Source organism: Octopus bimaculoides, chromosome 6, assembly GCF_001194135.2.
Source record: "Octopus bimaculoides isolate UCB-OBI-ISO-001 chromosome 6, ASM119413v2, whole genome shotgun sequence".
Taxonomy (NCBI): Eukaryota; Metazoa; Mollusca; class Cephalopoda; order Octopoda; family Octopodidae; genus Octopus; species Octopus bimaculoides.
The window spans coordinates 72,619,887-72,636,752 of record NC_068986.1 but is presented as its reverse complement, the minus strand read 5'-3'; the positions used below and the strand labels follow the sequence as shown (position 1 = coordinate 72,636,752).

General features: G+C 34.2%; 1 protein-coding gene across 2 annotated transcripts in view; it reads right to left on the bottom strand.

The window, feature by feature from the left end:
- The window catches only part of LOC106873561 (fasciculation and elongation protein zeta-2), a 73,291-nt gene extending 64,048 nt beyond the window's left edge, over positions 1-9,243 (bottom strand). The window contains exon 1 of one of the 2 annotated variants that reach the window (XM_052968869.1): positions 8,407-9,243. In XM_052968869.1, coding sequence (XP_052824829.1) covers positions 8,407-8,738 — 332 coding nt within the window. In that variant the 5' untranslated portion in view covers positions 8,739-9,243. The remainder of the gene's footprint in view (positions 1-8,406) is intronic. The other variant, XM_014920987.2, reaches the window with a different exon arrangement.
- Between the last annotated feature and the right edge of the window lie 7,623 nt (positions 9,244-16,866).

The window sequence follows — 16,866 nt, the reverse complement described above, 5'->3', positions numbered from 1 at the left end:
CCGGTAAAACAAAACTGTTTAATAGGGACAGATTGCTAGTATTTTAAAAAATATGGAAACTCAGTTATAGTACAGAGAATTTTAAATTCTAAAGAATGATTTTAATGTGGCCAAGGTTAAAGTAATTTTGAAATAAGATAGACAATAAATCTAAAATGTACTCTATTTCTTTTTCTAAGTTATTTATAGGATAAATGTAGCTGGACTTCTGGGTAGCTAGTTAACTTTTTCATGATCAAGTTTTAATTTCAATTTGAATAAGCCGATCATATCTATTCATGGACATACTCTGTTATTTTAAGTAAAATTACAACTTTGCAGATTTGCGAAAAGTAATTACTGTCATAGTATAAATTAAAAATTATAAATAATTTATAATTAAATGCTCAGAATTTCAAGCCTCTAATCTTCTTACAATATATTACAGCCTTAAAGGACGTCAATGTCAATATCATCGTTTTTACATCTGCTTTTCTGGATGACATGTATGATCAGAAGGATACAGAGACCTATAACATTGAAAATAACTTGGAGTTTCTACAACACAACCTTTTGAAAGTCACAGAATCAGGTCCGGTTAGAACAATGTTCCAGCCATAGGAAAAGTAATGTGATGGTGGTAGAATAGTACTGGAGATAGAACCATAAATGTCCAGAAAGAGTGGAAAAAGGTAGCAGCAAAGAATAGTGTCACATGGCTAGAAGAGAAGCTAGGCACTAAGTTTATATAACATGGAGAAGACCAGAAAGCAGGAGGTTTGCCAATGTTCAAAGACAAGAAGATCAGAAGTACAAGGTGTTCTGGATTGCAAAGCAATGAGTCTGGGTAAATCAGGAACCTATCAGTAGAAATGTGTTTGAAATGACAGTAATAGTGCTCAAGCTTTCACTGATGTTGAAGAAAAAGAGGTTTGGAAATGTTATGAAGAGCAACTGTTGAGTATGGAAAATGGGTAGAAAGAAGAGAAACCACCAAAAGCATAACCAACAAATGGACCAGCTGCTAAAGTGGACAGTTGTATGAACAAAATGACTATTAAAGATAGGAGTATGGAGAAAACAGCAGATCTATCAGGTATAGTTGCTGAGATGCTGAAAATAACTGATGAAACAGGATTCAAGATAGTTGCTTGCATATTCAAATAAGTAATATAGAGAAGTGTCATAAGCAATGACTGGCATATCAAAATAATCAACAGCAGCTAGACAGATAATGGAGACACTCAAGAAATAAGCAACTACAGAATTTTCAAACTGATAGATCAAGTTGTGAAAGTAACAAGAGTATTAGCACAATTGGTTATAGAATCAGTTTAAATGAGATATATTCAGATTACTACTGATGTGCTTTTCCAAGTAAGACAGTTGCAAAATGTTTTAAGATTGAGCTTCTCTACCAAGCATTTGTTGATCTGAAGAAGACCTTGACAGGATACCATGATCTGTAGTCTGGTAGCTTTTAAGAGAAATAGTATAGATAAATGGCTTGTGAGAGCAGTGCAAATCGTGTACAGAGACACAATCAACAAAAAGAGAGCTGGCAAGGAACTGAATGAGGGATTTAGCATGCAGGTAGGTTTTCATTCTTCTATTATAATTCTCCAAGATATAACAAAGAAATTCAAGACCAGTAGTTCACAAGAACTTTTTTATATGCTGATGACAGTCTTTATAGCAAAGTCTGTAGAAGACTCAAAGAAGAAATTCCAGATGTGAAAACAAAACATTGAATCAAAACAGCTCAGAAAAATCTTGGCGATGACTAAAATTTTAGCAAGTAGGGAAGAAGATTGCTGCCATCAAAGGAATGACTTCTTTTTTTATTGATATATAGAAAAGGCATAGGCAAGAACTCTATATAGTGTACCTGGTGCAAACTATAGGTGCAAACTATAGGTTCAATCACAAGCAGGCTGCTAGTCAATAAAGATATACAGCAATAATCAGCAGTCAGAGCACCAATAAAAGGCTCCATAGAAGTAGTTGAAAGCTACTGTTACCTAATCAGCTGTGGAGGAGGGTTCTCTGAAAGCATAGGAGCCAGACAGAATTAGAACAAAGTGGAAAAAGTCCATGGAACTATTTCCCTGCTGGCAAACAAGGGGAGTTAAGGGTAGGCTGCACATTGCTAGTGATTGAAATGTGATGCTACATGGTAGTGAATGTGAGCATTGAATGGAAAGTGTTAGTGAAAGCTAAAGAGAAATGAAACAAGCATGTTCTGTTGAATGTATAATGAATGATGTAGCACAGATAAACTGAGAGAAAAATTGGGATATAAGATGAATCAAGATGTAGTGTGCAAGATGACTATGATGGTATAGACATAAAATGTGTGCAGATGATGACAGTTTGGTCTTTATCAGGAGGTGCAAGTGGAAGAAAATTGTTGAAGAGGAAGTTTAAGGAAGTCATGGGCAGAAATGGTGAAAACAAAGTTTAGAATGTTGAATCTCACAAAGAAGATAAAGGAATGCAACAAGTGGTGAGACACTGTGTTGGAAAGGATTTGCCTGACTCATTGAAAGCATGGAAAAGCAGGTGTAAATGATGATTCAAACCCTTTTAATCACCTCTTATAACACATGGGAATACAGTGTTCATAAAAGATTAAATTTTGCAATAAGTTTCCAGTTTAAATTATTTTATATTATATTGAACAGAAACAAATGAACAATATGATTGGAATTAGATTTAACCCTTTAGCATTTAAACTGGCCATATATGGCCCAAATATTCTGTTTTATGTTCAAACCAACCAGATTTAACTTCCCACACCTTTCCTACAATATTCTAAAATAAACAATTGCATCATCAAAATTTTAAAGCTATCAGATAATGTATGATTATTTCAAAACATTACATTTGACAGAATAATATGCATATTAAAGAGTTAAATGATGATGATAAAGTGGATAGCTCTTGCTTGATTTACCAATAAGAGTAGCTTTAAGATGTGTAATATATTAAAAGCATGTGCCATTTCATATTTAGGAAATGACAGTATCTAAGATAGTCCAAAATTACAAAATGGTTGTTCATGGTACATTCAAATTTTGGAACCTTAATTTTCAATATATCTTTGCCATGAATACTACTAATGGTGCTAGATAAAGATTGAAATAGTTCATTGGAAAATTATAAAAGATTAACAAAGTAAAAGGGAACTAAAGTGTTGAAGTTTTGTGGTTCAAGAAACCAAAGTACTGATGACTTTGTTCTTCTAGACAAATTCTTCATTAGGCCTATACATGGAGCTAATGTAAGTAGATGTGCAGTGAACATGCTCTTTTCAGAATGAATCCAAGCAATAACACAAACATAATTTGCAATATAATTTTTAAACACTGTAAAGTGCTTTTAAATGATACTGAAAAGAAAAAAAAAACAAAAGAATTGCGATGGACAATTTAGAAAATGAAACAATTGATAATAATTTTAATATACTCAAGGACAATGAATTTTGAAATTTTGAAATGCTTCATAGGAAACTTTCTCATGCAATAATTAGACCAGTAAAACTATGTACTGAAATATTTATACTGAAAATCAAATAGTTATTAATTTCATTTTTTATCAAACCAAAATACTCAAGAGGTTAATTTTGGAAAAAAACACATAAAATATTGGCTTCAAATTTTGGTATAAGACCAGAAATTTGGGGGATGGGTTAAGTTGATTTCATCAACCTCAGTGTTCAAGTGGTACTTATTTTATTGACCCAGAGAGGAATGAAAGGTAAAGTCAACATCAGCAGAATTTGAACTCCTAACATAAAACACCGCTAAGCCTTTTTCCCAGTGTTCTAATGAACATAAAATATTAAAGCATTAATTACAATACTAAATTAAACAATATTAAAAATCATTATATCTCAGATTACAAGAAAAACATAGATGATAATCAAATACGTATTTTTAAGCTATAAAATCTTTTATGACTCTCAGTCCTTCCACATGATCAAATATTCCATCAATTATTCCTTATTCTTATTATGAATCTTTAGCTTATTGGTCTAAAATTTGATTTACCAAATGACCCAAGATTTCAGTAGTAACTATATAGTGTTAACATCATTGTGAAGTATATCTGTGTCCACAGCACATAGATCTATACAGCTGAACTTGTTGCAAAAAAAATAAAAATGATTTAAGCATCATCTCATAGTCTAAAACTGACATATTCACAGAATTAATCAATGAAGCTGGAAGGCAAACTTAGAGAATATTTCCCAAATATTTCACTAACAATTGAAAGGAACTCTCATTAATTAAAATCTATTGTTTTTTTATCTCTAAATTTCTCAGTCACATGAATCTGTCAGACTACCAAAAGGGTACAAAGGAACAAAATGATTGATAACCCTTAGTCCAGAACAAGGGAGTTAGCTGGCTAAAGTGTGTGGCAGAAAGAGACTTCAACCAAGACAAAGTTAAGGAACATTATCTCGTTCTAGCCTGGCGGCAGACACTGGGACACCAGAATCATTAAAATAAAAACGGATAAAAATAAAAAAAATAAAAAAGAAGCCCATGGTTGGGGCTCGGACTCCGTATCTTGCCTTTTTGCTAGGTAACCGTGAAATCAATTATATATTATTAAATATAATTAGCTTGTATGCCATGAAGGAAGGCAGGACACTTTGAAACAAATAAAATAAAATAAACTGTATGTAGGAAGAGGACTATATTACTGGTCTTTAGAACGATAGAAAGAGAAAAGTACATAGACTGAGCGAGAAAGGCCGAGCTGTCTCTTTATGGGTATTCTCAATTTGAAATAGATATAGAACAGGGAGGGGCAGCTTTAGTCGGTGATGTCATAGCTGTAATTTTATTTTTCTGTCATTTAATAAATAAATTGGAGTGAATGCTATAATGCTGTTGGGCCACATGAGCGTTTATACCGCCTTCATAAAAACACAGAGCAGTAGATATGTCAAGGGTGGGGACCCTCAGTTTCAATAGTAGATTGTAATTGTTTTGCTTCATTTGCGCCGCTCCACTCAGATGCGCAATAAATATTAATATTCTATTACTTTGAATTTTACTACTTATTTTAATACCCCAAATAAAAAATAAATAAATGTGAAATATGATTTTTCATAAAATCAAATTTATGGGATTATTTTATTAATTATTTTGTATTAATATTTTGCTGTTTACTTTTTCGTAAATCGTGTTATTTTTAGATAAATAAAACATGTTTTCAGGAAAGAAAACTATTACTAAATACATTGTTAATTATTATGAATGAAAAACATTAAGATGATTTATTATATCTGCTAAGTGTTCTCGACAATGTATTCAAACGAAAACAGTATTGTAGATAAACTGTCAAAGAATATGTTTATGGCAATATAATAATTTGAAGTTAAATGTTCTGCTTTACATTTAGAATTGTGATAAATATCCCAAACCATTTTAATCAAATTTAAAATACCAACACAAATGAGATCACCCGTACTTCTTTTCTTGGCAGATAAGTGTATGAGAATATCTTAAAATGCACATTCATTCACAATGGAAATCATATGTTAAGTAAGGGTGTAACGATATGGTTTGCAATTGAGTCATAGTAATCCTAGAGATCGAGTAAAAGAAAATACATCTGTTTTGTAAATTACACACTAGCATTTATTATGAGTTAATAATTTAGTAAACAACTAAACACTGAAAATTAGTATCGAAAATCAATTTTATTATAATCTATGCTCACCTAAAACTATCACACTCACAGCTATTAATGTATGTTCAGGACAGTCAGTGCTGTACTAACAGAATTTTGTTTCCTACAAATGATATTATGCAAAAAAAAAAAAAAAAAAAAAAAAAATCGGCAACACAAAATATGTATTAATTAGGTCTAAAAGATTATTAATTCTCAGTCGATCGCCTTTATATCTCCCTTATTAAAACCATCAAATTCCAAAATCATTCTAAAATGCCACCAGCCTAGGTATTCGTGTACCGATTCGAAATAACTCGCTGTACATTCTCTCCTACAAAATTGACATTACATCTACATCGCGAAATCCAAAGATGAAATTTATACTAAATGCCTTCAATCATCAGCACAGAACAAAGTTGAAAACCTGCTTAAATGAATCTGCCACATACTGTCTGTCATATAGAAACTCGAGTTAATTTTGAGTGGTTCTCAGATATGAAATATCTTAATATATGTCCCATAAATCGGGGACTAAACTTGTCCCTCTAAACTGAAGGGCTTTACTGGAAACATCAGGATTTTTGACTCCCAACAGCATAGGAACTTAGATAAAAACAGATAATTATGTAAGGGGTTGTACCTAGATCGAAGCAGCCTGGCTTCGTCCTTGGATAGGAATTGCGTTGTCGTTTTCCACACATTATGAAAATGAAAAAAATCAAACCACCAAACAATGATATTCGAGCTAAATTATTATTTTCATTCGCCTGAATAATTCCTTGCTAAGCTAATTTCCTGGTTATGGGAAGACATATAAAATATGTGCTCATTTCCTATTACATATTTCACACCTCAGCAGAATTGAAAGTGAGGTACTTGACAGAACAAAAATCAAGGCATTTGTTGCCTTTTTATGACAGCAGTTCAACAGGAAGGTGCGAAGCAAGAGGTCAATAAATAAAAAGCTGAAGCTAAAAACGTCACTGATGCAGAATATATTAAACTGAAAACTCAATAATCTCGTTCCTCGTAAAAATGTGTGTGTATGTCATCCATATCATTAGTCTTAGACACTACACGCACAATTTTCACAAAAGCTGCATCAAAAGATAAGGCAAAACGTCAAATTGGAAAGCAGATCGAACGCACAAAGATTTTGATTTTTATCCTAACAATTATCTTCATGTATAACTGTCATCAGTTGGAGGGACATTAATATCATCAGTTCGTTCACAGATGTAGATATACGAACTGTATAGGTACCCTGAAATACACACACAAATTAATGGCCCCCTTCATCATTTAGCACGTTTCTCATATTTATAATAACAGCTGAAGACGAACAAAATATCTTAATATAGTAAGATAATTACATATTTTAACACAATACACGCAGTTTTCTGTTTGTATGTACATATTAAAAAAATCGAATATACCCGAGAGTAAGGATGTGATAAATAAATTTTACATTTTGGTTTATAATTAACCCAAGTATCAACATAAAATTGCCAGACTGTAGAAAAATCAATATGGAAAACGAATTTGACACATTATCGAAATGTGAACTGAGCAGTAACAAACCAAATATAAGCAAATGAATTACACGATTATGTATAAGAGCGTGTGTATGAATGCATATATATGTATGCATGTGTGTATAATCATATACATAGATATATACATAATCATATCTCTCTATATATATATATGTGTGTGTGTGTGTAATAGATAGATAGATAGATAGATAGATAGGTGATCTATGTATATATGTATGTGTGTAACAGATAGATAGATAGATAGATAAATAGGCGCTGTATGTATGTCTGAGGTGGAGGGATGCCTATAAATATGCATAACATTGCAAAAGACTTATCACGAGAATCATGGTCGAGTAGACCCATGATCAAAGATTTTCCATCCGTAACCATCCCCTCGTTTTTTTTCATAATTATGACTATATTCTCCAATGTGTCCTTCATTTCAGTGAGATGGCAGGTGTTATTTGAAGAGGTTTGGTTACTGCTTTTAGCAGAGTGAGAAACTTCATTATATAGAAAATGACCCGAAAATATTTCAGAAAAAACATTATTTCTAAATTAAAATTAATTGTCTGTCAATGGAAAACTCGAGAAATTTATATTTACATTAGTCTAGTGCGAATGTTATTGAAATTAAGAATTAAAGATGTCGAGGTTTCATAATTATATTCATCAAATTAGGTCTGATCTTTTTTTTCTTCCTGTGTGTTGTTAATATGGGACAAATCTGACAGATATTCCAGTATTAAACAGGTTTTATATACTTGTTTATAATAGAGCAGTATAAATGGTGAATAAATAAATCAGTCCAAGAAGAGAAAAGATTAATATTACAACTATGACGGTTGCTACAACTACTATTATTATTATCATTATTATTATTAAATTATGGCAGCAGAGTTTTAGAGGAATCAGTCCCCGAGTTTATAAACACATCGTTTAATGACCAACAGGTTTATTTGACACATAGAAAGAAAAAAACAGATGACAATCATTACAAAGAATAAACGAAAATGTTGGTTTCTCTTTCAGTAAATTTAATCTATAAATGAACGGACAAAATTACTAAACGGGGAAAAATTATTCCGACTTGTATAAAAGACCAAACCAAACCAAAATAAATGCTGAAATTAGACGAAAGCTTGTATATTGAAAAAGAAAAGGAAAGGAAATATATATGTTTATATATATGACTTACTGGCAATCATTCATAATTTCCTCTTGTGTTCGAATTTGAACAGGGGCGAATTTTTCAACTTTTTCTTCGAAATTACAAAAGCATTTCGTAATTTTTTCATCGAATGTATTAACCAAGTCTTCGAGTGATCCTGACACTGTTTCCCCGAAGTGATTCTCAGCTACTAAGTTATTGTCATTTTTTTCATTTGTTCCTTTCGAAGGCTTAGGGTTCTTGTTAGAGTTTTCTACCTCTGTAACTGTTTGAAAATCGTTAAAATCATTCCATTCATCACTTTCAAATGTGGCCAAAGGAGCCTCAAACTGTAATTCCGCCATCTTTAGGCCCCGCATCCTCAGCACCACACGACCTTCACCTTTACAACGGAATCAAGCGAAGGGAGAAAACACTGAATTTTCACCCCAGCTCTAAATTTTCACTCAAAAAAACAAAGCTCTTTTTTTTTCTTGCCTTTTTTGCTTGCTTTTTTCTCACCAAACTGTAAAAGATAAACGGAGGAATTCCTTACAATATTTCTCATCAAAATTTCCTTTCGTCTTCCGATTTAGTGTTTCGTGATGTCGTCTGCCTTACGCCTTGCTACACTCTGCACGACTATCGTGTCGTCTGCTTTTCAATGGCGGCCCATAGCTCCGCCTATAATATTAATATTCAAACTACAACGGTAGCAGATAATAGTAGTTGGAGTAGCAATGGGTTATGGCATTTAAACAAATATTATTTTTAAAGCCTATCATATCAAACTACCGATAATACCGCAGTAATAGCAGTAGTACGTTAATTACACACTACCTATACCTGCAAATGAACCAGGACAAGAGTGATTTTTCATTCAGTATGGCACTACGATTTTTTTTTAAAGCAAAAACCTGAGAATCTAATTAAGTCAGGCATACATGCATGAATGCATGAATACATACATACTTACATACATACATGCGTATACACTCAAACGCACATGTATGTATGTATGTATGTATGTATGTATGTATGTATTATGTATGTATCTAAATGTGCATGTATGTATGTGTGTGTATATATATATATATGTACGTATGTATCTAGATATATGCGTGTATATATATGTGTGTGTGTGTGTGCGCGTGTGTGGATGTATACATATACACACACATAAATACATACGTACATACATACATACATACATACATACATACATACATACACACATACATAATACATACATATACGTATGCATACACGCAGGGAAAGAAAGAAAGAAAGAAAGTATTAATGAATTAGGAAAATTTTTGAATCAAAGATTAAGAGCAGGAAGAGGACTATACTCAAAAGAAATATGACTAACTACAGAGCAAATAGTTGTATTTTACAAATGAATGTTGTAACTAAGATACTCTGCTTTTACTTATTCATAAATAATTCTGGAATATTTTCTTTCAAACTATTCTCTTTCAAAGAACAATCTTCGATTTAGCAAAAGAGAAATTTCTTTATTAAAACCTCAAATGTATGTATGTATGTATGTATGTATGTATGTATGTATGTATGTATGTATGCATGCATGCATGCATTCATGCATGAATTATGCATGTATTATGCATGTATTATGCATGTGTATTTTAAGATATATGTATCATGTACGTATGTATACTTGCATGCATGCAAGTATGTTTGTATGTCTGTATATGTGTGTATTGTATGTATGTGTGTATGTGAGTACATGTGTGCATATGTACATATTATATATATGTGAGTACATACAAGTGTTGGACAAAATAATGGAAACACCTAGCATCAAAGCATCATAATTTTTAAATATCTATAAAACTGTCAAAAGCGTGTTCATTTTTATGATTTTTTTATTTATTATTAGTGTTGCTTAATATGTTTTCTAAAATTACTGTTTCTTTTCAGATATCATCAGAAAAAGGTAATTAAAATTCATTAAAATGATAGATCTATCGGACTTTCAAACAGGTCAAATTGTTGGTGCTCATATGGCAGGCGCTAGCGCAATAAAAACAGCCGAAATGTTTGGTGTATCAAGAAGTACTGTCGTGAAAGTAATGATAGCCTTCGAGAAAAAGGGAAAAACCTCCTTGTCAAAACAAAACTCCGGAAGAAAACCAAAACTTTCAGATAGGGACCGTTGGACTCTTATGTGAATTATTAGAAAGAATCACAAAAGTACAGCTCCTGAAATTACTGTAAAGCTTAATGACCACCTTGAGAACCCAGTTTTCACAAAATTGTTGGCCGAGAGCTGCCCAAAGCTGGATTTCATGGGAGGGCTGCAATTGGAAAACCACGACTTTCAAAAACAAACGTTGCAAAGCGTTTAGAGTGGAGTAAAAACCTACAGAATTGGTCCCTAGATGAGTGATCATTTACCTTATTTCTGACCACCGGCCGAGTATACATATAGAGACAGCCAAAAGAAGCATTTGACCCACACTGCCTTCTTCCAACTGTTAGATATGGAGGAGGATCTGTGTTGATCTGGGAGGCTATATCTTGGAAATCTGCCAGCTCAATGGTTTCCCTTCATGGCAGAATTAATAGTCAAGACTATTTAAACATTTTATCTGATCAAATTCACCCTATGGTTGCAGAACTGTTTCCGGAGGAAAATGCAATCTTTCAGGATGATAATGCACCAATTCACTCAGCTAAAGTTATTACTGAATGGCATGAGGAGCATTCTAGTGAAGTTGAACATCTTGTCTGGCCATCACAGTTCCCAGATCTCAATATTATTGAACATTTATAGTGCATTTTAGAAAAACAAGTAAGGAGTCGATATCCTCCACCATTATCACTACAAGAACTGGAGACTGTTTTAGCTGAAGAATGGACAAAAATTGCTTTGGAAACAATTCAAACTTTGTACAAGTCCATGCCTCGTAGAATTCAAGCTGTAATAAGGTAAAGGATGACTTGTCCAAGAAAATAACTTTCTTCTGCTGCTCTAGTGACCAATTCTGTAGGTTTTTACTCCACTCTAAACACTTTGCAACGTTTGTTTTTGAAAGTAGTGGTCTTCCAATTGCAGCCCTCCCATGAAATCTGGCTTTGTGCAGCTCCTGGTGAACAGTTTTTGTGGAAACTGGGTTCTCAAGGTGGTCATTAAGCTCTGCAGTAATTTCGGGAGCTGTACTTTTGTGATCTTTTTTAACACTTTGCATAAGAGTCCAACGGTCCCTATCTGAAAGTTTTGGCCTTCTTCTGGAGTTTTGTTTTGATGAGGAGGTTTTCCCTCTTTCTCAAAGGCTGTCATTACTTTTGAGACAGTACTTCTTGATACATCAAACATTTCGGCTGTGTTCGTTACACTAGCACCTGCCATATGAGCACCAACAATTTGACCTCTTTGAAAGTCTGATAGATCTGTCATTTTAATGAATTTTGATTACCTTTTTCTGATGATATCTGAACAGAAACAGCAATTTTAACAAAACATATTAAGCAACACAATAATAAATCAAAAATTATAAAAATGAACAATCTTTTGACGATTTTATAGATATTTCAAAATTATGATGCTATGATGCTAGGTGTTTCCATTATTTTGTTCAACCCCTAAAGGGATATAGCTTCACACGATGTAGAAGACAACTGGAGGTTTCCACAGGACAACCTGCTGAGGGCCACTGACCAGATCTGTGGATGGTGCAGAGTTCCCTCTCGACCCAAAATAACGTGGTGGTGGAACAATGTTGTTGACAGGGCTATTAGACAAAAGAAACAGGCTTGGAAGGACTGGAAGAACGGTGGTAGCAAGGAATTGTATCAGACTGCCAGAAGGGAAGCTAGGAGATAGAGGGGAAGTAGATAAGAAAAAATTTGCCAATGTTCTGCTCTGTGAGGACCAAAGATTTGAGGTATTTCATGTTGCAAGACAGTGTGTGAGAAAGAATCATGATGTCGTGGGAGAGAAATGTGTCCGCATGGATGATAGTTCGCTTGCACTAAGCGTGGCTGCAAAGAGAGAGGTCTGGAGACGTCACTATGAAAAAGTGCCACACCCTAGCGGTTGAGGGAACCTGTGGAAGAGGTAGACCCAGGAAGACCTGGGATGAGGTGGTGAAACACGACTTTGAACATTAGGCCTCACCAAGGCATTGACTAGTGACCGGAACCTTTGGTGCGTGAGAAAATCTGGCAAGCCAAGTGAGACCATAATCCGTGGCCTCTGCCAGAAGTGTAGTCAGCTCACTTATTCGTATCTTTACTTCATTGGACACTAAACTCTGCTTGCGAAGACCTGTTGAGGCAAGTAAAATCAAAATCGAACTAAATTCGACAACTGACACCCATGCCAACCTCTCCTTCATTGGACACTAAACTCTGCTTGCGAAGACCTGTTGGGGCAAGTGAAATTGAAATCGAAATTGTAATTGAACCATATTCTATAACTGGCACCTGTGCCAGTGGAGCACTAAGAACACCATCCGAGCGTGATCATTGCCAGAGCAGCTGTCTGGCTTCTGTGCTAGTGACATGTAAATAGCACCATTTGATCGTGATCATTACCAGCGTCGCCTTACTGGCACTTGTGCCGGTGGCATGTTAGAAAACATTTGAGCGAGTTCATTGCCAGTGCTGCTGGTCTGGCTCCTGTGCAGGTGGCATGTAAAAAACACCATTTTGAGTGTGGCCATTGTCAGTACTGCCTGACTGGCCCTCGTGCCAGTGGCACGTAAAAGCACCCACTACACTCTCGGAGTAGTTGGCATTAGGAAGGGCATCCAGCTGTAGAAACTCTACCAGATCAGATTGGAGCCTGGTGCAGCCATCCGGTTCACCAATCCTCAGTCAAATCGTCCAACCCATGCTACCAAATAGGTAGTTGGTCACAATTTACTCTAAAATTAAAAAGAGAAAGAGAACATACATACATACATATATACAAACAAAAATACCCTGTTGTTGATGTTGAAAATTTAATGAAGGAGCCTTGGATCTTGGTTAGAAACCGGCTCTCTCTATTGGCAAGAAATCTTGAAATAAAACTGAATAATGGTGTACATACATACTTACATACATACATACATACATGCATACATACATTATAGAACGATTAGATGTGTTAATGTGTATGTAAGCATAAGCATATGTGTTGTATGGATTCATGTTGAGTGTGTGAGTATGTGAGTGTGAGTATGTGGATGCTTAGGTAAAAGGGAAAGAGTAGGCTTTCATTATTTGATTATTATATCAAAATACAAGTAATTATTTGGGTTATTTATATACATGTTAACAGTGTTGTTTCTCAAGCTTGAATGAGTTTTCATTTGAGTAGTGTCAAAGCTGATAACTTTCCATATGTGTGTGTGTGTGATGATCATCATCATTTTTAACACCTGTCTTTCATGCTGGCATAAGTTCGTTGGTTTGATAAGAACTGAGGAGTTGGAAGATTGTGTCATGCTCTGATATTTATTTTGGCAAGGTTTCTATGGCTGCATATCCTTCTCTGATGCCAACCACTTCAGAGAGTACAGTGGCTACTTTTTTTTTTTTTTGTGGCACCAGCATTAGTGCACTTGCCATATAGGTCAGAAGAATAAGACTGAGTAAATATACAGTAGAGAGGGAAGGAGGCAGCCTTATGCTAGATAATGAAAAGTTAGAGTATGAAAGAAGGGGTTGGAACAGATTTCTTGCATTAGAGAATATATATGGCTACTCCCATTTTGCAAGAGTGGATGGGAGAAAATGGTGTGAGGCTGAAAAGAGAGATACATATGGTGGTTACAAGGTGTTAGAATGGATCCTGGAGGTAGAAAGATAGAAAGGGTAGTTGGATAGAGGTTACAAGAATGCATGGAGAGAGTGAAGGATGGTTAAAGATAGGTCAGAGGTGCAAATATATTGAATGATGAATAAGGGTTAATGATAGATATGTGATGGATAGAAGATAGGAGAGATTAGATGATGTCTAGAGAATGTAGTGAACAGTGGAAGAGTGATCAATGCTATATATGAGTTAGTGGAGGATGGAGGTAGGGATAGGCACTGAGTGGTAGGGATAGGCACAGCATTGCCAAAATATTCAGTTTGCATGAGGTTGAAGCATATTTGAATAGGATGCTTCATGTCTGCTTCTCCAAAATGGACCTCTGTGTGCAGTTGTAAAGAGTTGTGATTGTAATGACAAAAGTTTGATAAGCTTGTAATACTAAATGAGTTATATGTAAACAAGTTTCCAAGAGTGATGTTTTAATCAGAAAATAATTTAAAATATTAATATCATGATAGAGAAATAACAACAAAAATATTTCATTTCCTCATCAGAAATATTTTCAAAATGTGACAATCTTAAATTTTTACAGATTATTTTATAGTGATTGCTATTTCTATGGTAAATCGTGCAAACTGTATTTGACACTTTAACATTTGAACTGGCCATATGAGGCTCAAATATTCTGCATGTTTTATGTTCATACTGGCTACATCCAGCTTTTCACATATAACCTACAGTGCCATTCTAAAAATAAAGTCACATCATCAAAATCTCAAAGCTACAAGATAATGCATGATTAATTCTACACAATGTGAATAAATATTATAATTAACAGAGTCATTTGAATGCTAAAGGGTTAAATTGTATGGGTCTATTGAATGATAAACTGTGCCTGATAAAACAAACTGTGACGTGTATAAAGTGAATATCACAATAGTTATTTGATTTGAAGCAAAATATTTCTGCACTTGTTTTCAGAAATGGAGAAGAAAAGGTTTTGAAACAATATATTGATAAAAGATAGAGAGAACAGCCTGAGCTTAGTTTAAGTTGAGGAAAAGAAATTGGCTTGGCTAGATTTTATTCAGTCTGAAAGCTGTAGAAAGCCTCAGTCATCTTTTGCATATTTTATTGTAGCTTTATTTCCATCATTTTTCCACAGTATTTCATAGTTAAACTATTTGATTTCCTAGTTTTAGTGGATCTACTATTTAAATGGAACACAGATTACTAATGTGCATTTGACAATATTGATCAGTATTAACAATCAGTCAGTGATGATAGCAGGCTCGGTGTGTGTAGGACAAATAAAGGATGCATAGCTAAATGGGCTTGTAGATTGTTTATTTATGTATTTGTAGCTGAACAACAACAGGTATAGCAGTAAGTCAGCAAGCTGAGGCATGGATGAATAAGGTGAGAACGTTGGTAAGCTTAACTGAAGCATCCTATTTGAAATGCATTTAAAATAAAGTATAAAGCCATATTTAGGATAAAATTTCATATAATTGATGATTTGAAGATTTAATAATCATAAAAAAACAATGGTGTTATATTTACATTGATTTGTCAATCGACATGAAGGACATGTAAAGACAAGCTTATATTTGTGTGTGTGTGGGGGCATACATTCATAATTATGCAGGCATTCATCTATATGCATATATACACATGTGTAACATCACCACCACCACCAGCAACACCACCACCACCACCACCACCATCATCATCATCATCATCACTGTTGTTGCTATTATCATATCTATTTTATGGCCTTTAAGTTATTTAGAGTTCTTACAACAGAGGATGTAGAACTCTGGTGACTTTCTTTTATTTCTCACCTGTCTACTTTACTCTGAAGAAGGAACACTAACCAAAACACTAGATATTCCACTCCTCACAGCAATTTCACTGCACTCTTTCTATTGATTTATATATATGTGTGTGTGTGTGTGTGTGTGTGTGTGTGTGTGTGTGTGTACATGGTGTGGTGAATAAACTGTCATCTAAATTACGCAAAAATGAAAATAATACTGACATCTCATTTTAACAGGTATATTTACCAAAATTACAAAAAAATATCTTGAAAAACTAAAGAGTAAATTTATTCAATAAAATCGCCATTGGCTTCAACCACGGCCTCCAGACCACTTCAGAATCTCCTTCTGGATGCTCTCCTTATTTAATTTGGTGAATGCTGCCATAATCCTTGTCTTCAGTTCATCTTTAGTGCTACAAGGAGTTTTGTTGGTCTCTTGGTCAACTGTGACCCACACATAATAATCAAGTGGGGTTGCAGTCTGGGGAGTTAGGTAGCCAGATGTTAGGGGTAATGTGGTCACAGAAATTATCTGACAGCCATGACTGGGTTCCCCTACTCATGTGGTATGATACAGACTCCTGTTGCCAGACATAGGGTCTTACAGCAGCTACCCTCTTGACCCAGGGCTGCACAACCTCCTCTAGGCACTTGATGTAGGCCTCCGCGTTGAGTCTGAAGCTGTGTGGGAAGATGAATGGAGGTATAACATCATTTTTGTGTAGTTTAGATGACAATTTAATCAACCCACCCGGTATATACATACATACATACATACATACATACATATATATATATATATATATATATAAACAATATATGAGTATATATATATATATATATATATGTATATATATATATATATATATATATAAATATATGAGTATATATATATATATATATATATATATCATCA